The sequence below is a fragment of the Drosophila subobscura genome, chromosome U, assembly GCF_008121235.1.
Source record: "Drosophila subobscura isolate 14011-0131.10 chromosome U, UCBerk_Dsub_1.0, whole genome shotgun sequence".
NCBI lineage: Eukaryota > Metazoa > Arthropoda > Insecta > Diptera > Drosophilidae > Drosophila > Drosophila subobscura.
The window spans coordinates 10,543,595-10,568,724 of NC_048534.1; the positions used below are offsets into that span (position 1 = coordinate 10,543,595).

A 25,130-nucleotide genomic window follows, 5' to 3' on the forward strand; every position below is an offset into this window, starting at 1 on the left:
TGATTAGCCAAAGCAATGAAATTATGTAAAAGCAGCCTGAAAGCAACTTCAATTGCCCAAAAAGAAAAACCATTAAATGTTGCTGCTGTGTGGACCATTAAGTTTGTTGATTGAGCCATGAATATGAATGCATATCGCACATCAAAATGTTATTAAAAACTACACTAGAGGGCACTTGAAAGTGTTTTGTTGGAGGGTACTCGACCTTGTTGAGGTGCTCATTAGATGGAATAAACAGAACATCTTTGTTTAAAGGTGAAGTTATATGTTTCTATACGAAAATAGCTGTGGTAAGTAGCTGAAATGGGTTGAAAAATAGCATGAATAATAGTTAGAAATATATTTAAATTATAAACAATTTAAACACACAGAAAGTTACTTCCCTTTTTCACCTCTTAAACTCTTCTCTTTTCTTTGCAGCGTGTTCCACCGCTTCGTATTGATGATTTAATCAATGATTTACGCGATGGCACAAAATTAATTGCATTGCTCGAAGTGCTGTCCGGTGAACGTTTGCCCGTGGAGAAGGGCCGTGTACTGAGACGACCACATTTCCTTAGCAATGCCAATACAGCGCTGCAGTTTTTGGCCAGCAAGCGTATAAAATTGGTCAATATTAATCCCGCAGATCTGGTGGATGGGAGACCACCAGTTGTGTTGGGTTTGATATGGACAATCATATTGTACTTCCAGGTAAATATGATCCTACATTTCCTACTGTAACAAACCCACAAAAAGTGCACCAGTTTTTTATCACAAAATTGAGGAAAAAAATTGGTTTTCTGCTAGTTGTATGTACACCATTCTCACGAGGCTACCAGCACCAGTAGAGAAATGTACACGAACACTCCACCGATGCACAAAAACTTTTGTCAACGTAAATTAACCCAATGAAATACTTCTTTTTCTTATATTACTATTATACCATATTAAAACCCTACACACAAGCTTCGTAAAAAGAGGCGGAAAAACTTAGTTGTAGTTATAAATTATGCGCCACAGGTAGGTCCGAATATTGCTGTCAATCTGTCGTCTCTGTCTTTATCAGCGGTGGGCAACTGTTATAAAAGAACTGTTCTTGTAGTTTGCCCATCGCTGATCTAAATGTTTTTTCTTGTTATTGTGAGATTTTGTGCATACCCTCATATATTTTTGGTAGAGGTTTTCCCCTTATTTTTTAGTTGGTAGCCATCGTATCTTTTGAGGCACTCTCATATCTTAAGTTGAACCATTAAACAACCCCCCACATATCACAGCATTTAAGGTAACTCTTTCACTTATTAATGTCTCAAAACAATCCCACAGATCGAGGAGAACAGCCGCAACCTAGAATATTTGGGTCATGGTATTGGTGGTTCGGTTAGCTCCCTCGACAGTGTTGGCAATCAAAAGCATGGCGACCTTAAAGCTGAGAAATGGAAGCAGGGAGCCAGAAAAACGCTACTCAATTGGGTGACAAATGCCTTGCCAAAGTGAGTAGCGAATAAGTATATGGGAAAATGAAATGAAATGCTAATTATTATACCCTCACAGAGACAGTGGCGTGGAGGTGAAAGATTTCGGCGCCAGCTGGAGAGATGGCGTCGCTTTCCTAGCCCTGATCGATGCCATTAAAGCGAATTTGGTTAATTTAGCAGAGCTAAAGAAGGCCAGCAACCGTCAGCGTTTGGAGACAGCTTTCGATGTGGCCGAAAGCAAGTTGGGCATTGCCAAACTCTTGGACGCTGAGGATGTGGATGTACCCAAGCCAGATGAGAAGAGCATCATGACATATGTGGCACAATTCTTGCACAAGTATCCCGAACCAAAGGTGGGAACATTCGGCTTTGCTTTCACGGAGAACATCTCTCTAATATTTATCCATCTTTCAGGGTGCCTCACGCGATCAGTCGCATGTCCAGCAGGAGGCGGACGAGCTGCGTCGCTTCTTGGTGGAGAAGACCACCGAGTATGAGCCCATGGTCATGCAGAGCTCTTTTCCGCGTGATTTTAGTGAATATTTGCTGGCACGTTCCGAGGTCGATGCACACTTGTCGGCCTATAACCGACTAAAGCAATTGATTGAGAGCCAAAGCGGCTTCCTGCAGGTCTCACATCAATCGTGGAATGAAATCAATGAGCTGTGGCAGCGCCTCCAGTACCAGATGATGTACTGGCTCTGGCTATTGGATGCCGAGCTGCCTGGCGAGTTCGGCATTGTGGGCAAATGGCTGGCCGAGGCCGAGAAATTACTAATGGACAATGATATACCCAATGCCATGAATGAGGAGACGGCGGCTGTGATTAGCAGAAAGCTGGAGGAGCATAAGCTCTTCTTTGCCGATCTGCCGCGCATTCTGGCCATGTTCGACAATGCCAAACGTTCGCCCTTGGCCCAGCAGGTGCCGCTGGAGCAGCTGCGGAACATGGAGCGTCGCCTGCAAGAGGTGGGACCCAAGGCCGCTGAACGGCGCATCCGCTTGAAGTTCTTGGAGCACAAGTGCTGCCTGATTGCGTTCCTCAATCTCGTGGAGAACAAGATGCGCGGCTGGACCGGCAAGTATGGGCACGAGGAGAAGGTGGCCCAACAGCTGGAGCAGTACAAGAACTTTGTGTCGCGCAACAAGATCTTCCAGGAGTTCCAGAAGGCCTTCGTGGACATGCAGCAGGTCGTGGAGGAGTACAAGCGCGAGGGCAATGTGCCACGCAAGGACATCAACGAGATTGATCGCTTCATGTACGAGACGGAGGAGCGCTGGAAGCGTGTCTCCATGGAGCTGAAGTGCTGCCAGAACTCACTCGAGGAGGTGGTCAACTGTTGGCGTAGCTGGAACCAGCAGGCACCCAGCTGCGAGGAATGGCTGCTCCTAGCCGAACAGAAGGTCAATCAAAGCGAAGACGATCGTCTGGAGTTCTTCCAGGACATACCCGTGTGGAAGGACAAGTTTGATGCCTTGGCCAACTCGGCCAACTATCTGATTGCCTCCTGCGAGGAGCCCATTGCCCAGCAGCTGCGACAGCGTCATGGCACACTGGCCGAGCGCTTTGAGCGTCTGTTTGCCAACACCAAGCAGTACATGCACGCGGGCGACATCATACGCTCCCGCCAGGAGTACAAGTCCGGCATTGAGCAGCTGTCCCGCTGGCTGCGTGGCGCCGAGAGTGTACTCGATCAGCGTCAGGTGCTCGGCAACAGTGAGCAGATCCGCCAGTATGGCCAGCAGCTGCAACAGCTAGCCAGCGAGATCGATGACAACGAAGAGCTGTTCAAGACAATTAGCCGCAACTTCCAGGGCCTCATCCAAGACCTGTCACGCGATGAGGTGGACAAGATGATGAAGCTCCTGAAGCAGGAGAAGGAATCGCTGGTGCGAATACGCGCACAGCTGCCGGCCAAGCTGCATCTTTTCCATCAGCTGCAGATCCAACAGGAATCGCTGGAGGCTGGCCAGAAGGAGATCCATCAGTGGCTAAGCGAGGCCGAGCAGTTGCTGAGCACCCACAACCTCTCGGGCGGACGGGATTCGATCAACGAGCAGCTGCACAAACACAAGACATATTTCTCGCGCACCGTTTACTATCGCTCCATGCTGGAGAGCAAGAACAAGGTGTTCCAGAATCTGCTTAAGGCAGTGGCAGCCGATGACAAGATCGACTCGGCGCCCGGCACCCAGCAAATGCAGCAACTCAACGAACGCTTCAACTATGTGATCCAGAATGCCCAGCAATGGGAGCAGCGTTTGGATGCTGCCGCTGGCGGTTGGAGTAACTTCAAGGACAACGAACGTGTCGTGAGCGAGTGGCTCACCCAGGCCGAGTCCATGCTCGTGGAGAAGCACATCGAATCGAAGACCACCATCGAGACACAGAAATATTTCTTTGAGCAGGTCAATGATCGCTGGATGAACGACCTCGTGCAATCCGCTCAGCAATTGCTGACCACCTTGCCCGCCCAGGAGCAGCCAGCGGTGGTGCAGAGCGTCGAGCAGCTGCAGTCGCGCTGGAAGAATGTCCTGTCACAGGCGCCGCTCCATCTGCTGAAGCTGGAGTTCCGTTTGGATGAGAATGCGTTCTATCAGTCGCTCAAGGATGTGGAGAAGGAACTGCAGCTGGAGCAGCAGGCACTCAATCGCAACGAAGATGTCGACTCCATACTGCAGCGCAATCAGCAGTTTTTGGTGCAACAGGATGTGGTGCCGAGGCTGGAGCGTTGCCTGCAGAATATGCAACGCTTGGCACAGGCACACCGACAGCAGCAGCCCGGCGACATCTCGCTGGACCAGGCCTACGACAATGCGCAGGCCCAGTGGCACGCGCTGTCCAACAAACTGGCGGACATGCGACAGACACTGCAGCAGATCCCCGCCCAATGGCAGGGCTACCATCAGAAGTTCAACGAGATGATACAATGGATGAACACAGTGGATCAGAGCCTCAAGAATATTGTCAATGAAGTGAATACCATGGAGGAATTTGAAAAGGAGAAGGTCGTGTTTCAGGTGAGATTACTATTGGGATAAAGAAATTCATTCCTTTCATCCTTAACAAAATATCTTCTCATTATCCATAATGCTTGCATTCAAGTTGAGGGAGCTAGTGGTAATATTTTTGATGCTTTTACACTTAAATATAAAATTCGGGGTTACATTTACATTCGCCAATGATGTTTGCATTCGAGTGCCTTTCGCTTATGGGAAATTCGTACTTGCTGTACTGTTAGCCCATTAGCAAACGGTTCATTGGCTTGGAATCAACATCATTGGACGAATGTGCCTCGCTGGAACTTGTGCAACAATCAATGATTCCCTTACTCATAAAATCTATTTTCTTCCTTCAACAGCGAATCTGCCAGGATGCAGACAACAAGCGTGAAGACATGAAGTGGCTGGTCAAAACTTTGGACTCGCTGCTCAGCTATGCCACCGAAGATGAGGCCAACATGGAGCAAAAGAAACTGGAGGATCTGATTGCACGCTACAAGAACCTCATACCGACCATTGAGATCACAATGGTCAAGACGGAGGTGTTCTCCAAATGCTACACCTATCGCCGCGAGGTGCACGAGGTGGTGTGCCTGTTGAGCAAGGTGAAGGATCAGACAGCCAATATCCCAGCGCCGGACAGTCTGGAGCGTGTGAATCGTTTGATTGAAGAGCAGCAGTATGCCATCAATCAGCTGGATCATCAGCGGCCGCACATCATGTCGATGCTGCAGCGTGGCCGTGATCTCAGCAAGGACTTGCACGCCCCGGCATTTGTCAATGCCGAGGTCAAGAGTCTCGAAACAGGCTGGAACCAGGCCTACACACAGACCTCCGACAAGCTGCAGGCACTCAAGGGCACCCAGGCGGTGTGGAGTGACTTTGTTGACCAGAAGAACGACATCTTCTCCATGCTGCAGACAGCCGAAACGGAGCTGCGTTCCCTGACACCGCTGCAGACAGATCCGAAGAATGTCAGTCAGGATCTGAAGTCGAAGCGGGATCTGAATGTGCAGCTGCAGCAGGCCTCGCATCAGCTGCTGCCCAAGCTGCATGCTCTCAAGTCGGAACTGGCGCCGCTGGCTGCCGCCGACAAGCGGCCCTTGCTGGAGAAGGAGGTCACCGAAGTGGAGAAGATGTTCTTCAATACGATGGAGCATGTCAAGGATCGTGTTGGCTATCTGGAGGACTACAGTGCCAAGTGGAACAATTACAAGACGCGTCTCGCTGAGCTGCAGGAATGGGCCAACAAGGTGGCGCCCAAGAACATCGAAGCGCTGCAGTCCGAGGACCTCACACCCGAAGAGCGTGTGGTCAAGGTGCAGGGCTTCAAGCGCGTGCTAGGAGAGCGCATGAAGCAGCTGGATCTACTGGCCGCCGATGCCTCCGAGCTGGCACCGAAAGAGGGCAACATTGCCGAAGCGAAGCGGCTAAAGGGTGAGATCTCCAAGCTGCAGGAGGTGCTCAGTGCGATCAATCGCAATGTGGACCATCAGGCACAGGCCGTGCAGGAGGATCTCCTCAACTGGCAGCAGTTCCAGGCCGGCCTACAGCAGATCAAGCCCGCGGTGGAGCAAAGCGAAGTGAAGGTAAATAATGTAGTTTCTAAACCCCAGACCCTTGAAGAAGCCGTTGCCATGCAACAGAATGCCCAACAATTCGAATCACAATGCCAGGAGCAATTGGACAAGCTCCATGGCATCTCGAACATCAGTCATAAAATGTTGTGTAAAACGAATGCGCCCGACGAGCTGGATGCCATGCACTCCCGCTGGTCCGCCGTCCACGAGAATGCCAAGCAGGCGAGCGCCAAGCTCGAAAAGTTGGTTGGCAATTGGAAGTCCTTCGATGCCGATGCCGGCAAGCTGGAGGACTGGATTGGCCAGGGCGAGCAGCAGATGGCCAAGCGTCCGGCTGTGCTGAACACGCCGCACATTGACAAACTGGAGAAGGAGTTGGTCAAACTGAAGTCCTTCAACAATGAGATCTCGCAGCAGCAGGCCAAGCTGGTGGCCTTGGGACAGAATGCCGATCAGATCAGTCTGCATTTGGCGCCCGAGGGTGCCGCTGCTCTGAAGGATCGCGTCAACCAAATGAAGGGCAAACTGCAGAAGTTATCGGAGGCCACGAGGGGCAACATCAACGAGGTCTCCGATGCCATTATCTCAAGGCAGGACTTTAACGCGAAGCTCGTGAACTTCTCCAATTGGATGGAGCAGTTGAGGAATCAGGTCACACAGGTCGAGGAAATCAATCCGGAGCGTGTGGAGACGAGTCTGCATGTGATCCATGCTCTGATGCAGGAGCATGCGGACAAGAAGCCCAGCTTCAATGCCATCTACGACGAGGTCAAGCAGCTGGCTTTGGGTGCCACGCCAGAGGAAACGAATGCCTTGAATGATGCCTACACCGCTCTGGTTGTTAATTATCAGAACCTAGAGACAAATATGCTGCAAAAGAAGGCTGCCCTGGAGAAGTGGACAGAGCTTTTGGGTTGGAAGAACGATACGGAATCGCATTTGAATTACTTGAAGCATCAGTTGGACAAGCCCGAGGGACCCGCTGCGGAAGAGCTGGGCAAGGTGATCCAAGAGATTGATTCTTTGGGTCAGGGCATTAGCTACTGGAAGGGTCAGGCCAAGGAAATTGATGAGAATCCTGCCATCCAGCTGCGCGATGCCCTGTCGCGTCGTCCACTGATTGCCACACAAATTGTCAACGATGTGGAGAACAAATTGGAAAATCTGAAGCTGCGTTCGCAGAACCAACAGCAACAGCTGCAGCAGATGACCGTGCGCAAGGATAAATTCCATGCGTTGGAGCACAATTTCGGACAGTCGCTGCAGGAGAATCGCGACAAGCTGCAGGCCATACTCCGACAGCAGCCGACACTCAATAATATTGATCAGATCATAGCCGATTTGGTGGCACTCAATGAGGCACTCAAGTATCAGGCGGATCTCAAGAATCGCATCCATGATGAGGGTTCGCTGCTGATGCGCGAGGACATTGCCAGCATGCCGGCCATCCAGGAGAGTCTCTTGGTGATGGACAAGAACTATGATTCGCTGCAGAATGAAATAGCCGAACGCATACAGAAATACAATCTGATTAGTCAGGCCCTGAGGGAGTACGCTGAATCCAAGGATAAGTTCTCCAAGGAGCTCAAGAAAGCCGAAGATCTGTTTAATGCCATACCCCAGCAGCCACGCGACGAAACGGAGCTGCAACAGGCCTCCGAGAAGACAAGGAAGACCCTGGAACAGCTGAGGAAATCCAAGCTAAGTCTCGATGAACTCGAGAGACGTGGCAATAATGTGGCGAAACTATTCAGTGCTATTGGCGAGCCCATACCCCAGGAGGTGCCTCAGGAGGTGATGGCCGCCAAACAGAAGTATCAGGACCTCCACGATAAAACAGCCAAGAATGCGCATGTCTATGAAACGGAGGCGGTTATTTGGTCACAAATCGAAGATGCCAAAAAGGACCTGCTGCCGTGGTTAAACGAAACCAATCAAGGTCTGTGCGATGCGGCAGATAATTCCATCGAAATTGAGTTTGCGCCCATGCGACTCACCAAATACCGCACGGAATTGCCTTCCTATCAGGCTCTGAAGGATACAATTGCAGAGAAAACCAAGGATTTGGGTGGAGATATACCCGCTCTGCGGGCACTCAATCAATTGTTGGATGAGCAGTTTGCAGAGGTGTCCGACAATGCCGAACGTTTGAGTGCCATTACCACATCGTTTAATGATCAGGAACAAGAGCTGCGCAGGCGCTCAAAGGTGGCAGGCGAACAGGTCAGCAAGCTGCGCGAACAACTCATCAAATGCGATGACATGTCGGGCGATAATAACAAGATCATGGAGCGTCTGCTCCAATGTCGTGCGTTGCGCAAAGATCTAGATGAAAGTGGCAACGAGATTGACAACATCAAGCAGAAGGTGGACGAGCTGCGTAACCTCTATCCCACATTCAGTGAGTCCATCATACCCAAGGAGCTAAACAATGTGCAGAAGCGCTATGAAGGCGTCGATTTGTATGCCAAAAAGATTGAGAGCTCGCTGCTGCAGTTCCTCAAGAAGTTCCATGCGGATAGGGTGGGCATGCTGAAGCGCATCATTGCCACGCAACGCGAAAAGGTGGCCTGGTGTCAGCCAGAATCGTCGAGCGATAAATACAATCTGGATGTCAAGAAATCATCGCTGCAGGAGGTCAGCAAGAGCATTGACGAGTGCAAGGCCAGACATGCAGAGACCTTGAAATCCCTGGAAATGCTGAAGGCTGTGGAGTCGCCACAGAATCTGCAGGAACTCACAAAGAATGCACAGCTGCTCGACAACGATATGAAGGCCCTGCAGGATAGCTTTGATCAGATCAAGAGCATACTCGATGAGAATGTGGATCTGTGGTCGCAGTACGAGCAATCGAACGAGCAAATATCAAATTGGTTGCGTGATGTCGAGGGACGCGTCAAAGCGGAGACCAGCAGCCAAGTGAATCTTCCCGAAGTGCCACAGAAACTGCAGGAGCTGGCCATGCTACAGCAGGATGTCCTGGCCCATGAGCCCATTATCCAAGCGTTAGAGCAGACCTCACAGCAATTGATTGAGAAGAATCCCGAGGCAAGGATTGGACAATTTGTGCAGCATCTCGTGCAGCGCTATCAGGCTGTCAGCAAGAGTCTCAATGGATACATTGACAAAATACGCAGCGCACAATTATCCAACACCAACTTTGCCAAGGCTTCGAAGGACTTTAATGAATGGCAGAGCGATGCCAAGATTGAATTCCAAGAACTGGCACGCATGGGCTCGCCCGGATCCTCCTCAGCCACAGCCCAACAGCTGCAGACGATCAAAAACTACATCAAGACGCTGGACAACGGGCAGATATTGTTGAATAATGCTGTGGATATAGGTGAAAACTTGTACCCCGTGGTGTCGCCTGAGAATCGTGAACGTATCCGCGCGGACCTCCGACAAATGAGGGAAAAGTTCGACTATCTGCGCGATGAGGCGAATGCGTTGTTGCAGCAGGTTGAGGGTGTGCTGATACAGAAGACATCCATCGAGGAGAGCTACACCCAAGTGTCGCACTATCTGAATGAGTCGCGGGCAAAGGTTACAGCTGGGGATGAACTCTATCCCACTTTGGCCACCAAAAAGGCTGCCCTGCAGAACTATAAATCACAACTACAGGATATTACGCTGCACAAGAATGCCTTGAAGCAGTTGCACGACAAGGCGGTCACCCTGTGCGACGATGAGTCCGAAAGGAAGACGGACGAGTCCATCCAGGAGTACAATACGCTGTCCAAGAAGATCTCCGATCGCATTGGCATCGTGTCCAATCAAGTGACCAAACATGAGGCCTACGATCAGGTGCTGGAGAAGGCACAGGACTGGCTGAACACCATCAAATCGGATGCCATAGACATCCTCAATGAGACCACGTTCGAGAAGGAGGGAGCCGAAGAGAAGCTGTCCGTTGTGGAGAATCTATTGAAGCACAAACCCGAAGGGGATGCCATATTTGATACGTGCCACAAACTACTAGAAACTGTGTTAAAACAGACACATCCCCACGGACATCCTGCGCTGCTGAAGGGCTTTGAGGAGCCAAAGCATGCGTGGGAGGAGTTTATGGTTTTGTGTGAGGATTCGTTGGTGAAACTCAAGCAACTGTGCTCGAAATGGGATGAATTCGATTCGATTATCGAAGATCTGGACAACTGGATGAAGAACGTGGAGGGTGTCGTCAAGAACCAGAACCTGAAGAGCACTGCGGACGCAAAGAGTGCACATCTGAAGCAACTGCAGGACATTTCGAAGGACATTGAACGTCGTGGCACGGCCATCAATGAGCTGATGGATCAGGGTCGTGAAATCGAAGGTGAAACCGATTTGAATCTGAAACTCTCGCGCCTGAACACACGCTATCAGACGATCAAAAATCTGTGCAAGGAATCGATAGCAAAGTACACGAATTACGTGAAGGATCACAAGAGTTTCGATCAGGATTTCGAAGCGTTCAAGGAGAGCTTGCAGGCTTCGGTGAATGATTTGTCGAAGGCCAATGAAATCACTGGCGATCAGAGTGTGCTCCAGGAACAGCAGAATAAACTCCGCGAGATGTCAGATAAACGCATTTCCGACTCCACGCTGTTCGAGGGTCTCATCGATCGTGGGGAGAAGCTGTACGGACACACCAGTCCCGAGGGTCGTGAGATTATACGCCAACAGTTGCGTTCCCTGCGCACCCTGTGGGATAATTACACGGACGATTTGAATGCGGCCACCCAAAAGATTGATCAATGTCTGTTGCAGTTCAACGAATTCAGCATTGCCCAGGATCAGTTGACGAAATGGTTGAAGGATGTGGACAAGGCCATGCAGAGCCACACGGAGCCAAAGACCACGTTGCAGGAGAAGCGCGCCCAGTTGCAGAATCATAAGCTGTTGCATCAGGAGATAACCACACACAATGTGCTCGTGGACAATGTGTGCGACAAGGCACAGCTACTGATTGATCAAATCAAGGATAACTCTCTGAACATCTACCTGCATTCGATTAAGGAATTGTTTCAGAACATTGTCCAAAAGTCTGATGTGATCCTGCATAATCTGGAGGACTGTGTGCAGCGGCATAACGATCTAAATAATGGCCTGGCCTCGGCCAAGACATGGATATCGAATGAGAAGGCCAAGCTCTTGGAATGTGACGATGCCTACGGCGAGAAGGCGGACATTAAGCGAAAGATCGAAACCCTGGGGCAACTGGCACAGAACAAACCACAAGCCATGAAACTGATCAGCGACATACGCGAGCAATTCGACAAGGTGAAGCCCACAACCTCGGACAAAGGCAACGAAGTGTTGGACAAGGAAATCGATGAGCTGGAGACCACCTTGAAGTCCCACTTTGACGACATCGAGGGCATTGAGGGCAAACAAAAGGATGTTCTCGTGCAGTGGGATAAATTTGAGAAGACCCTCGAGGATCTGACCAAATGGTGTCGCAATGCCGAAGCCGTATTCCGCGAGCAACAGCTCCAGTCGACGCTGCACGAAAAGGTCGAACAGTTGGAGAAATACAAGATCCAGCGGGAATTGATTATCCAGAAGGAGCGGGAGATTGATGCCTTTGGCGATGCCGCCCATTCGCTGCTCAACAACTGCGGGGCAGATCGCTTGAAAACTCTGACCACACAGATCACGAATCGTTATCAATTGCTGCAGGTGCTGAGCAAGGAAGTGGTCAATCGTTGGTCGAATCTCGTGGATGATCATCAGTTCTATCAGGACAAGTACAATGAGGTTGATCTGTGGCTGCAGCCGATTGAAAAGCAAATGGAGAAGGTGCTGCTCAATGATGAACAGGAGCATAACATTTTGCAGGTTCTCTTATCCGAAAAGGAGCAGGCCGAGAGTCTCTTTGGTGCTTTGAATGCTGCGGGTGAAAAGGCTTTGCCGGAGACATCGACACAGGGCAGAGAGAAGATCCGCAAGGATTTGCGTGACATACGCGATCGTTGGGACAAACTGGACGAGGGCATACGCAATCTGGAGAAGCGCCAAGAGGCCCAGACCGTTCAATTGTCCAGCTATCAGGATATTCTCAATCAAACTGTCAACTGGCTGGATCAGGTGGAAAAGCTGCTAAGCAATGAGAACCCCTCGACGTGGACAAGCGCCCAGGAGATACGCTCCAAGTTGTACAAGTACAAGGCCACCAATCAGGACATCAACTCACACAAACGCATCGTGGAGGCTGTCAACGAAAAGGCAGCTGCCCTGCTGGGAAGCTCCGCCCCACCCAATGCCGATGACATAGCCCACGCGGTGACTGTGGTGAACAAACGCTACGAGCAGGTGGGACAGCAGTGTGCCCAGCTGGTCGCCGATCTGGATGCGGCCTTCGAGGTGTACCAACAGTTTAGTGAATTGCAAAAGGCCCAGCAGGACTACCAGAAGAATCTCTGGGATCGTCTCACTGGCTACTCCGACTACTCCGGCAACAAGGCGGCACTGCAGGCGCGTCTGCAGAAGATCAATGAGATTCAGGACGCCCTGCCCGAGGGTGTGGCCAAGCTGAAATCTCTGGAGGAACACATTCAGGCCAATGCCACGAATATACCGCCACGTTCCAAGGAGGCCATGGCCAGGGATTTGGGCAATCTGCATGCAGATTTTGAAAAGTTTGGCGCGTCTCTGAGTGATGTCAAGAGTGGCCTGGAGAACCGACTGCAGCAGTGGAACGATTACGAAATCAACTTGGATCGTCTCATCAATTGGTTGGGAGAGGCTGAGAATGCACTCAAGAACTACAACCTCAAGAACTCATTCGATGAGAAGGAGGAGCAACTGACACGCTTCCAATCTTTGGCTCAGAGCTTGCGTCAAAACGAATCCGACTTTGACAAGATGAAGGACGACACCTCAGAGCTGGTGCAGAGCTCCGGCGAGACAAGGATTGCTGTGAATGTGCAGCAGGTATCCTCACGTTTCCAGTCCATTCAAGCAACAGCCAAGGAGATCCTGAAGAAGTGCGAGCAAGCTGTCCAGGATCACGGCCATTTCAATGATAAATACAAACAGTGTGCGAATTGGTTGGCCCAGGCCCAAGGACGCTACGACGACTGCTGTGATTTGTCGTCCGTTGGATCCCGCGATGACCTGCTAAAGAAACAAATGGTCATCCAGGAACTGCTGGCCCAACAGCCCACGGCTACGCAGCTGCTGAACAGCACTGTGGAGCTGGGTGAAAAGTGTTATGGCTCAACGGCCACCGAGGGTCGCGAGGCCATTCGCAGCCAGTTGGATGATCTGACATTCGATCAGCTGTTCGACAACATTGCCATTACGGCCAGGAAAATCCAGGATAAGATTGCCAAATGGTCAGGGTTCGATGAGATTGCCGACAGCCTGAAGTCATGGCTGGAGGAGACAGAGAGCGCTTTGCCCGCTGAACTCGAACTGAAGACCACGCTCGATGAAAAGCGCACTAAACTACAGACCTACAGGGATGTGCTCAATGACATTAACAACCATCAAGTGGAGCTGGGAAATCTGCAAGAGATTGCCGCAAATTTGCCAGAGAAAACGGAGCATGTTGACGGGATCCTCAAGGATATTGCCGAACGCTTTGGAAAGCTACAGAAGCGCGGCCAATCCTTTGTGGAGCGTTACGAGGGTATTGTTAGTGCCCATCAGCAATACTCGAAGGCGGTGATGGATGCCCAGGAGTTTATTGATGCCACCCTCAATACGGTGCACTATTGGGGGGATTTGGACCTCGAACAGATCTCCCTGCACACGAATCTGGATCGCTTGAAGAACCTGAAGGCCAGTCTGGCCGATGAGTTCCCGCGAGTGGATCAAGTGCGTGCTTTGGGCGAGAAGGTCATCCCCGGTACCGTGGATGTGGGACAAGTAAACATCAAGTCACAGATCGATACAACGCAACAGGAATGGGAGGGTCTTCTGGCGGCTATTGAGTCGACCATCGAAGGAATTGAATCGCGTCTGCAGCACTGGTCGGAGTACGAACAGTTGAGGGATCAGTGTCTCGCTTGGATACGGGATACCGACAACAATCTCCATGCCATTGATCTGAAGGAGGATCTGCCCAAGAAGCGCACACAGCTGGATGCTCTGAAGGCACTCCAAGGCGATGTGAGAGCCAAGGAGCTGGAGGTGGATAATGTCACAGAGAAGGCACAGACCCTGCTAAAGGGCCACCGCTCTGCGGGTCCCGAATTGGTCGCGAAATATCAGCAGATCTTCCACAAGGTCAAAGAACTGAACAATCGCTGGCAGCAATATGTGTCCACGCACGAGGACTTTGATAATTCCATCAACGATTGCACCTCTTGGATCAACGACATCAAGGAGAAGCTCGACTACTGCTCGGACATGTCGTCCATGAGCCAAAAAGAGTTGGACAAGAAATTGGCCACCATTCAGGATGTCATCCTGCTCAAGGACGAGGGCTCTGCGCGTGTCCTGAAGATCCTAGAGCAGGCCCAGCACGTGCTGGCCAATACAGCGCCTGGCGGACATGAGGCCATCAACAGGGATCTCACCGATCTGCAGGATCTTTGGTCGGGCATTGCCTTGCGCATAATGGATGTGAAATCGAATCTGGATGACTCGATCACCCAATGGTCGGGCTTCCTCGATCAAGTGCAGAATGTGCGCAAGTTCAATGAGTGGCTGGAGGCTCTCCTGAAGGAGTTGCTGGAAAATCAAACGACAATGACGGAAAAGCGAGCACAGCTGGATCGCGTAAAGTCCACGGAGGAGAAGGTGCGCGTGGAGAAGATCGATGTGGATGCATTGAAGATTCAAGCCAAGGAAATGATTGCCAGCGGGCAGCAAAGCCAAGCCGCCTACCAAGCCCAGAAAGTGTTGGACAACTTCGATGAGCTGTTTGGCAAGACACAGAAACTGCTGTCGGATCGCCAGGATCAGTACAGGGATCATCGTTTGTTCAAGGAGGCCTACGATGATTTGGTTAGCTGGATAGGTCGTGCCAGGGAGAAGTTCCCTGCCCTCAAGCAGAGTAGCCTCAGCGACAAGCTGGCCATTGAGAATGCTGTCCAGGCCACAGAGGCGCTGCTCAACAAGCAGGCCCAAGGTGAGCTGCTGGTCGAGCATCTGGTGCACACCGGAGAGGTGGTGCTGGCGAGCACCTCCACGCAGGGACAGGAGATCATCAGGAATGATATACGCGCCCTGCGCGACAGCTTTGAGAGTCTGTTCCGTGAGATCAATCAGCAGAAGGAGAACCTGGAGGTCACCATGGTGCAGTGGCGTGCCTACAAAGAGGAGTACGAGCGCCTCATGGAGTGGCTGCAGCAGATTGATATTCTAGTCAAGAATCACAAGCTCAATCTGTGCCCCAATCTGCAGGATAAGGAGAAACAAGTGGCAGACATGAAGGAGGTGATGTCGCGACTGGAGAAGGGCAAGGAAGACATTGATCGTTTCAATGCTTCGGCTGCCAGTCTTCTCAAGTCCCATCTGGATACTTATGTGAACAATCAGCTGCGTCACCTGAGCTCTGTCTATCAGGTGCAGGTGAATCTGGCCAAGGATGTGCTGAAGAAGGTGGAAACAAACCGAGATCAGCATCGCGAATACGATTGCAATATGCGTTCGGCCAAGGACTGGATTGCCCATGCCAAGACGGCCATTCAATCCGCCGGCGATGGTGCTGGCTCCAAGGAGGCGCTGCAGCGACGTCTCGAGCAGATTCAGGACCTCATCCGTAACCGCGAAGTGGGTCAAAATCTGGTCCACACAGCCATCAATAATGGTGAAAAGATTATACGCAACACGCGCTCGGATGGCAGGGATGCGATCAACAGCGAGATGAAGGAACTGCAAACGGAATGGGATCGGCTGGTGAAGAAAATGTCCAATGCCAAGGTCCAGCTGGAGACGAATCTGCTGCAGTGGGCGGACTACAGCTCCAGCTACACACAGCTGCAGCAGTGGATCACCGACAGGGAGGCGAAGCTCCAGCAAGCCTGCGAGCAAAAGATTGTCAAATCGAAGCGTGGACAACCAGGCCTCAGCAGTGGGTTGAGTGAGCGCAAGGCAAATCTGCGGCAGACCAACAACATTGTCCAGGATATTGTGTCCTTTGAGCCGATGATACAGTCAGTGGCGTCCAAGGCCTCGGACCTGCAGCAAGGCGCCCCAGCCACAGAGATCTCCGACAAGTACGAGAATCTCACAAAGCAGGCCAAGGATCTGTATGAGAAGCAGAAGACAACCATCGAGAGCTACCAGTCGCTGATCGATGCCGGCAATGACTTTGCCACTTGGCTGCGCAATGCCAAGGAGCGTCTAAGCAAGTGCTCCGAGCCGACAGGCGACAAGCAGGCGCTCGCCGAGAAGACCCACCAGCTGAAGATCCTGCAGGGCGAAGTGCCCGAGGGTGCCCAGAAGCTAAAGAATGCCCTGGAGCAGGGGGAGATAGCCTGCCGCAGTGCGGAGCCCGAGGATTGTGAGATCATTGAGCAGGAGGTGGCGCTACTGCAAGAGGAGTTCGATGCGTACGTCGAGGCCTTGAACAAGGCCAAGGACTACCTGGAGGTGGGCATTGTCAAGTGGTCGGACTACCAGGATCAGTACACGGAAGCCCTCGAGTGGCTAAGCAAAACGGAGGCTCTGGTGCAGTCGTACAACAAGCTGCAGGACAGCCTCACACAAAAGAAGGTCGTCCTGGAACAGTTCCAGGGACACTTGCAGACCCTCTTCGACTGGCAGAAGACCCTCGATCATTTGAACATGAAGGCCCAAGTGCTGCTGGAGACGTGCTCCGACACGCGCATCAGCAACGCCATCATGCAGCTGACGACGAAATATAATGCGCTGCTGACCCTGGCCAAGGAGGTGATGCGCCGCCTGGAGATGCACTACCAGGAGCATCAGCAGCATCATTCGCTCTACGAGGAGTGCCAGTCGTGGATCGAGAACACACGCGAGAAGCTAGCCGACTGCGAGCACATACCCAGCACACTGAATGAGGTACAAATCAAACTGAATACCGTCAAGAATCTCCGGCAGGGCTTCGAGACGGGTCAGAACAAGCTGCGGTATCTGATGGAACTGAAGGAGAAGGTCATCATGAACACGGAACAGAATGGTGCAGCCAAGATCCAAGAGGACACCGAGGCACTCAAGCAGGACTTTGACAAGCTGCTGGTGGATCTCAACGATGTGCGCCAGAAGCTGGCCAATCGTTTGGCCCAGCTGGAGGAGATCTTCAAGCTGTACAAGATCCTTGTCGAGTGGCTGGACGAGGCAGAGCCCAGTGTCAAAGCCAGCGATGAGTATCTCAATGATTTGAGCGAGAAGCGCGCGGCCCTCGAGAAGTTCCGCGTCATCCAGCGGGATATCAATGGCCACAATGACATTGTAGAGAAAATCAATCTGCGCTTGCGCGAGGACAATAGCCTGGATGCCAACGACTTCCAGCCGGGTCTCAGCAAATTTGAGTATCTTCAGGCGGAGGTCAACAAGATCATAGAGTCGCTGGAGAACCAGGTGAACAGCCACGACAAGTACAAGCAGGCCTACAACGAGCTGCAGGATTGGCTGCGTCGCACTCGCATCGATGTCGAGCAGTGCGCCGACTGTCACGGCGAAAAGGATCAGGTGGAGAGTCGTCTCAATCGTTTGGGTGACATACAGGCCACCTCTCTGGAGGGTAAATCCCTGCTGGATGCCTGCGAGGAGCTCAGTCGCGCGGTCATTGCCACCAGCGGCCGTGAGGGTCAGGACAATGTGGCCCAGGAGATCAAACACTTGAATGCCGAATGGGAGACCCTCCAGGCAATGTCGCGTGATGCGCGCAGCAGTCTGGAGACCTGCCTCAACGCCTGGCAGACCTTCCTGCAGAAGTTCAACAAAATCAATCTGTGGATCGAGACGATGGGCAAGCGCGTGACCAAATCCCAGGAAGCCGATAACAAAACCACCGAAGTTTTGGTCAATGCCAAGGTAAGAGGAAGTCGTCACGTCTACTCACGTCTGTGAAAAGCAAAGTCTCAAAGAGACGCAACTGTCGCACGCTCTCGCTCCTCTAATAGTACTAAAAACTAAATGTATTTCCGCGTGCACCCAAAAGTAGAGCCACCAAAAATGTTGTATCAATCGAAATTAATCCATAGACTAAACCACTAATCAAGTATTGCTAATCTTTCAGCTAATCACTTTGTCTCACTCTTGCAGCCTCTTAATCATTTACACAGACTAATTGTCAAATGCCTAATATACGCTTTATGTGCTTTTCGCTTTGTATTCGATTGGAATAACCGAAACTTTGATTTTGCCCACAGAAATTGCTCGAGGAAGTGCTGGCCGAGAAGGACAATGTCGAGGATTTGAATGACAATTGTGAGCTCTTGATGGAGCAGAGTGCCTGCACACGGATACGCGATCAAACCATCGAAACGCAGGCCAATTACACAAAACTCTTGACTTCTGCCCAGGGGCTGGTGGCCAAGATCGAGAAGAATCTGTCGGATCACACGGAGTTCCTCAACTACAAGAAGGAAATGGATGGTTGGATAGAGAAGGCGCAGCAAGTGCTCAACGATTGCGGCACCGATGGTGATGCCTCCATTATTGCACAGAAATTGGACACAGTTAATGTGAGTAAAAAAAATTATTAATAATAATAATCTTCAAACGAAAAACCACTCTCCTTTCTCCCAACAGTCGCTGGCCTCCCGTCTGCCCGAGGGTCAGCATTTGTTGGCCTTGGTGCAGGATGCCTACTCAAAGGCCTCCAACATCACGCCCGAGGACAAGCAGGAAAAACTGCGCGAACTGATGACCAAAGTGCGCGAGGACTGGGATGCTTTGGGTCTGGATGTCAAGCAGAAGTTGAGCGACCTGAAGCAAGCCCAGAACCGTTGGAGCGACTTTGCGGCCAACAAGGACCGAATCGACAAGTGGCTAAGCGAGACAGAGAAGACGCTGAAGGCGGCGCCGGAGACTAAGGGAGAGCTGAGCGAAATGAAGACGCTGCTGGAGCGCTACAAGACGCTGGGCAATGAGCTGAAGCAGAAGGGCAACGATCTCGAGCAGCTGCAGTCGGAGGCCCGAGACTTGGGCACAGAAGTAGATGCCGTCAATCGCTTGCAGTCGCGTTGCGATAAGTTGAAGAACGATTGCTCGTCGCACATTAGGGCCCTCGAGCAGGAGATGATCGACTACAATGCGTACCATCAGAGCTTGCAGGATGTGGAGAAGTGGCTGCTGCAGATCTCCTTCCAGCTGATGGCCCACAATTCGCTGTTCATCTCGAATCGCGAACAAACCCAGGAGCAGATCAAACAGCACGAGGCATTGCTGTCCGAGATCCAGAAGTATCAAACCAATCTGGATGACCTCAATGCCAAGGGCCAGGCGCAGATCAAACGCTATGAATCCACCACGCCAGCCATCCGTCCCACAGTTGAGTCACAGCTGAAAAACATTCAGGACAGCTACAACTCCCTGCTGCAGACCTCAGTGCAGATCAAAACCGCCTGCTCGAATCGCTGGCAAAGTTCCAAGAATACGAGGACACTCTCGACAGCATCATGCGCAATCTGGAGACCTACGAGCCCATCATTCAGACCGAACTGGATGCCCCAGCGACCAGCCTGGAACTGGCCCAGAATCAACTCAGATGCGCCCAGGAAATGCAGCACAAGTTAAACAACGAAAAGGCACGTCTAGCAGCCGCCGTGCAGGCCTGTGAAGCGGCCACTGCCTCGATAAGTCGTCCCAGCTCTCCGCTGGAGACGGCCATGCAGGCCATACCCGAGCGTGAATTGATTGTGCGCGCAAAGCTTGAAGATCTGCTGGATCAGGTAGGAATTTGGATACATTCTAATTTGATGTTTGTTTTTGTAGTTTTTTTGTTAGTTTCTCTTGAAAATAGTTTTAGTTTATGGATGCAATTTTCGTAGATTTGTTGCCTGCTTAGACCACAGTTCCGGTTGGGAGTGCAGTCAAAGTCGAGTTTTATTTAATTTGTGCAATTTCTGTATTTAAGCGGTTCCAACCACAATCGTATTAAATGTAGTTTTACTTTTTACGATAAATCAAAAGCGATTTTTGGTCTACATTCATTTAAAATCTTGAAACTTTTAACTGAAATTGAAATAGTTTTGAAAATTAGCATGCAAAAAATGAGTAAAATCTCTAAATGCTCGCAGCGAATGGTTTGTTTTATTGTTATTCAAATCAAGTCTGTCCGTTGGCTTATGGTTAACTCATAAAACATCCTTCGTTTGTAGCAACTGTGGGCTTTGACCTCAGAATTTGCAAGCGAAGCTATCCGTTCCTTCCGTTCTCTACCATTGTTAGAAAATTTACGCTTTAGTTTATGGTTTAATCATCATAAGACAAATCCTCTGCTAATGGAACTGTGGTACTTGCATTCCAATAACTTTCTTGACCAATTCCACATTTATGTTAATTTTCCATTTGATTTGCTAACCAATAATTTATTTTTTTCCACTTTAACTTCTAACCATTCCCCACCCAACACTGCTCTAACTTTTGTTTGATTTGCTGCACAACCCAAACCACAAACCAAACCAATCCGTAATTGTTGTATAAATGCACTACCAAAAAAACAAATGCTCGCTTTGCTATTGCTGCGAAAAAAAAGCAACCGCCGCAAAAGACTCGGAGCTCAACCGACGATATTGATGATGATGAAGATGATGTTGAGATCCAAGTTGAGCTCAGCGATGTCCATGAGGCGCGTTTGGATCCGATTGCACATGAGCGTGTCAGCAACTATCGCCGCATAGTTCGCCTGCATAGCGCACATGTGAGCAAGTTGCAAGAACTCGTCGCCAAGGTAAGCCAAGGATACACAGATCTGGAAACAAATCCTGATGCGGTGGCGGTGGCAGCATGTCTCTTGCTTATATTTAATGCTTTTGTTTCGTTCAATCTGTAACCCAAATTATTTGCTAAAGAGACTTATTTCGGTTTTCTTTAGGTGCAATCCCATTTGGGTGGTTTGACTGCATCCGTTGGCGAATTGGAGCAACAGCAGAAGCAGCGCGCCGAGCTGCAGGATTGGGTTAAGAAGCAACAGAGCTCCGTATCCGACTGGTCAATGCGTCCCAGCAAACTCCGTCCCGAGGCGGCACAACAGGAACTGGTGGCCATGAATGATCTATTGAATTCCATTGGCGATAAACGTTCCCAATTGATGCTGGAAATGACTGGTTCATGTGAGTCTTGGGCAAAGGGGAATATAAATATTTTAGACATTAACTTTTACCATTTTTAGTGGGCGATGAGGACACAGATTTGGATGACAACATTGACAAGCTCGAGTCGGAGCTCATGGATGCCATTGCCAAGAAGCAGGCGGGCCAGAATGTCATCGATGGCTATCGCCAGGGCATGCAGGATGTCCAAAATTGGTTCGACACTCTCATCAAGCGCATGGATGTCCTTGATCGCGGCTCTGGGCTGAATTGTGCCCAGAAGACTGCCGCCATTAATGAGATTAAAAACGAGTACGAGCTCCAGGGTCACCCCAAGATCCAGGAGCTCAAGGGCAAGGCCGCGCAGGTGGCTGAGGTTATCAGCAATCTGGATGGGCAGCAGGTGGAAGAGCAAATGAAATCCCTGGATCGTCGCTTTGCCGATCTTGGCAAGCGAATCGATCGCAAGGCCCAGCTGCTGGATGTCACCAACAAGGGTGTGGATGGAGCCAAGGGCGAGATTGATCAGCTCCAGAATTGGGTGAAGCAACAGATCGACGAGCTGCAGGCACCCACTCCGCTGGGCTACACGCCCAAGGATGCCGAGGCGCGTCAGCAGAAGATCAAGAGCCTGATGAAGGATGCCGAGGCAAAGCAATCCCTGGCCGATGTTCTCGAGAAGCGCATTGCCAACATGCAGCCGGAATTGGAGCCAGCAGAGTACTCTCAGCTGGAGTCTGCTTTGCGGAATCTCAACTCGGAGAATCGTAATCTGTCGGGCGTGCTAAAGGCCGAACTGGATCGCGCCCTGGAGGCCAGCAAGGCACGAAAGGCTTTGGAGAACGATCTGGACAAGGCGCGTCAATGGCTCAAGACAAAGATATCGGAGGTGCGCAAGCTGCCCGTCTATCATCCACTGACCTCTGCAGAGATTGAGAAGAAACTGCAGGAGAACAAAAAGTACGACGATGATGCCAAACAGTTCAACGACAGCGTTCTCAGCGATGTGCAACGTCAAGCGGCAAACATCATGAAGGATTGCGATGATGCGGACAAGGCTGCCCTGCAGCAGATCCTCGACGAAATAGCCGCCGACTATCAGACGCTGAAGGATGAGGGCAACAAGAGAGGCAAATCTTTGGATGATCTGCTCCAGGGGCGCAAGGCCTTCGAGGACTCAATGAAGAAAATGGGCGACTGGCTGAACGAAATGGAAACGGCCACTGAGGGTGAGCTAAGAACCACCAGTCTGCCTGTCCTCGAAGAGCAGCTGGCGCACTACAAGAAGCTGCTGCAGAATGCCGAGAACATGGGCGGCCTCTGCAACGATGTGTCCGAGCAGGGCAAGAGTATTGTGCCTACGCTCAGCAATGCGGATAAGCTGAAGCTCAATGATGACATTAAGAACATGAAGGATCGCTATGGACGTGTCAAGAACACCATCGACGATAGGGTTAATGCCTTGGGCGACCACATCAAGAAGTACAAGGATGCCAAGAGTCGGTTGGCCGATTGCAGCCAGTTCTTGGGCACCATTCAGCAGCGTATGCGTGAGCTGAACCGTCCGATTGGCTCCAGGATTGAGGATGTCCAGGATCTGTTGGGTGCCTATGAGGGTATACTCAAGGAACTCAAGGACAGCAAGAGCAAGATGGGCGACATGCAGATCGATGATCTGCCTGAATTGCAGAGCATTTTGGCCCAACAGGATGATATGATCAAACTGATTGAAGATCAATTGGCCCATCTCCGGCAGCTGCTGCTGCTGCGCGAACAGTTTATTGCTTTGATCAATGAGATCATTGCCTTTATCATGAAGTACACCGATGTGATCATTGACATTGAGAACTCCCCCGACAGCCTCGAGGACAAGATCAACAAGTATGATGATGTGATAGTCAAGATTCAAGAGTGCGAGGGTGTCCTGGCCTCGGCCAATGACAAGGGCCAGAAGATCGCCTCTGAGGGCAATGCTGCGGACAAGAACAGCATCACCGAGCAGCTGCAATCACTGAAAAACCAACTGCAGAATCTCCGCAAGGCAGTGGAATCGCAGCGACAGAAGCATCAGCTTCAGCTGGAGTCCCACAAGAAAATGGGCGCTGAGCTCAGCGAGATACTCGACTGGCTGCACAGCCATGAGGGCGCGGCCAAGAGCCGTCCTCTGCTCGATCGCGATCCCGAGTCGGTGGAGCGCGAGCTGCAAAAGCACCAGAGCCTCAGTCAGGACATTGATGCCCATCTGAACAAATTCAACAAAATCAACGATGGCGTCAAGACGGAAATCGGAATGCCCAGCTCTCTGCTGGAAATGCTTTCGGAGGGTCGTTCCCTGGTAGCCTCCCTGCCGCACGAGCTGGAGGAGCGCGAGAAGTATCTGAAGAACAACCGCGACTCCCGCCTGGAGTACATGCAACTGGTGGCCAAGTTCAACGACTGGGTTCACGAGGCTGAGCTGCGGCTGCAGAACAGCCAGCATGGCATCGACTATGAGCATTTGGTCCATGACCTGGACGAGCACAAGATCTTCTTTGGCAACGAGGCACCCATCCGCAATTTGGTGCACAAGCAGATTCAAGAGGCCGCCGACAAGATCTGGTCGTCTCTCAACAACTACGAACAGTCGGAGCTGTCCTCCGAATTGGCTCAGTTCCAGAACAAACTAACCAACACCCTGGCCAATGCCAAGACCCAGCAGAGCGAACTGGAGCAGGAGGCCGAACGCTGGCGCGAATATCAGCAATCTATTGATCGCGTCAAGGCCACCATTGAGCGCACCAAATTCAGCGATGAACCCGTACAGAATCTGGCCGGAGTGCACTTTAACATACAGAAGCTGTCGCATGCCATTGGAAATGTTCAGGTGAGTTGATTATAGTTTGAGGGAATCATTATATCATTTCATATATCGGACGGGAATTACCTTACCTAAATACTTTGTGTGAATGGATCGCCTTTCATAGCATTTTCTAGAATATCGGAGTCAAGACGTCAAGAACCAAGGCGAACGCCTGTCTCTGGCAGTATATTACAAGCAAATTTTACAAGTTCTAAAGGAATATGAGTCAGAATAGCACTTCCAAAGGGCGGTTTCTTCTGAAAGATCGGCTATGAAGAGTCTCTTACTGATCAAGTTTTTAAGGTATTTCCATGAAAACAAATTTTAAATTGTGGCTGGTACGTGATTTGTACTCTTATGTACATAAATTGCAAAAACAAATTGCTTATAATCGGATGTTTATGTTGTATAACTATCATACGATTGGGATGATCACATGATGAGCATATTTCTTGGTCTCAATATTTGATAACATAATGGAACATGATCTTGGGTTTTGTTGAATGCAAGTTTTAAGAAGACTCAAATTTAAAAATGTCTCGTGCAAATGTATGTACATACTCTTATGTATACATCTACACATGTTCATACATACCCATGCATATTCAGCTGGCAGCTTGCACATTTTGGTGCATATAAATAAGTGTATACCTACATCCATAGCCGTAAGACCAGTTTTCCAAAAAACACAAAACCATAAAATGACACATTGCCCAAGGATTTGCCAGAAACACAGGCATGCACGCACATACTGCCGCACTCGTGCTTGTGCAAATGCAACGCCTTAAGAGAGAAAGAGCGTGTGCGAGTGGAGAGAATAAATGTGCATGAAATTGACTTTTACCCGCAACCAAATCGATTGCATTCTCATTGCGACTTTATTTGCCGGCCGGCAAAAAGCTCTCTTCAAATCACTTTCAATTGCATTTACCTATTATCTCTCGTTTGCTTTTTCTCTTCTTTAGTCTCTTTTTGTGTGTCTCGCCCTCTCTCTCTTTCCCGCAGTCTAGAGGTGTCAGATGATGATAGTGTTTTATTGAACGAGTCCATTTGTTTACTTTCGTAAGCGCCTGCTGTTACCTTGAGA

General features: G+C 50.5%; 1 protein-coding gene across 1 annotated transcript in view; it reads left to right on the forward strand.

Moving 5' to 3' along the window:
- LOC117900545 (nesprin-1) overlaps window positions 1-25,130 on the forward strand; it is a 104,547-nt gene that overhangs the window by 15,943 nt on the left and 63,474 nt on the right. Inside the window, 11 exon segments of the mRNA XM_034810945.1 lie at window positions 421-693; window positions 1,306-1,472; window positions 1,534-1,810; window positions 1,872-4,478; window positions 4,820-17,980; window positions 18,319-18,633; window positions 18,701-19,505; window positions 19,508-19,842; window positions 20,649-20,843; window positions 20,988-21,225; window positions 21,285-24,067. Coding sequence (XP_034666836.1) covers window positions 421-693; window positions 1,306-1,472; window positions 1,534-1,810; window positions 1,872-4,478; window positions 4,820-17,980; window positions 18,319-18,633; window positions 18,701-19,505; window positions 19,508-19,842; window positions 20,649-20,843; window positions 20,988-21,225; window positions 21,285-24,067 — 21,156 coding nt within the window.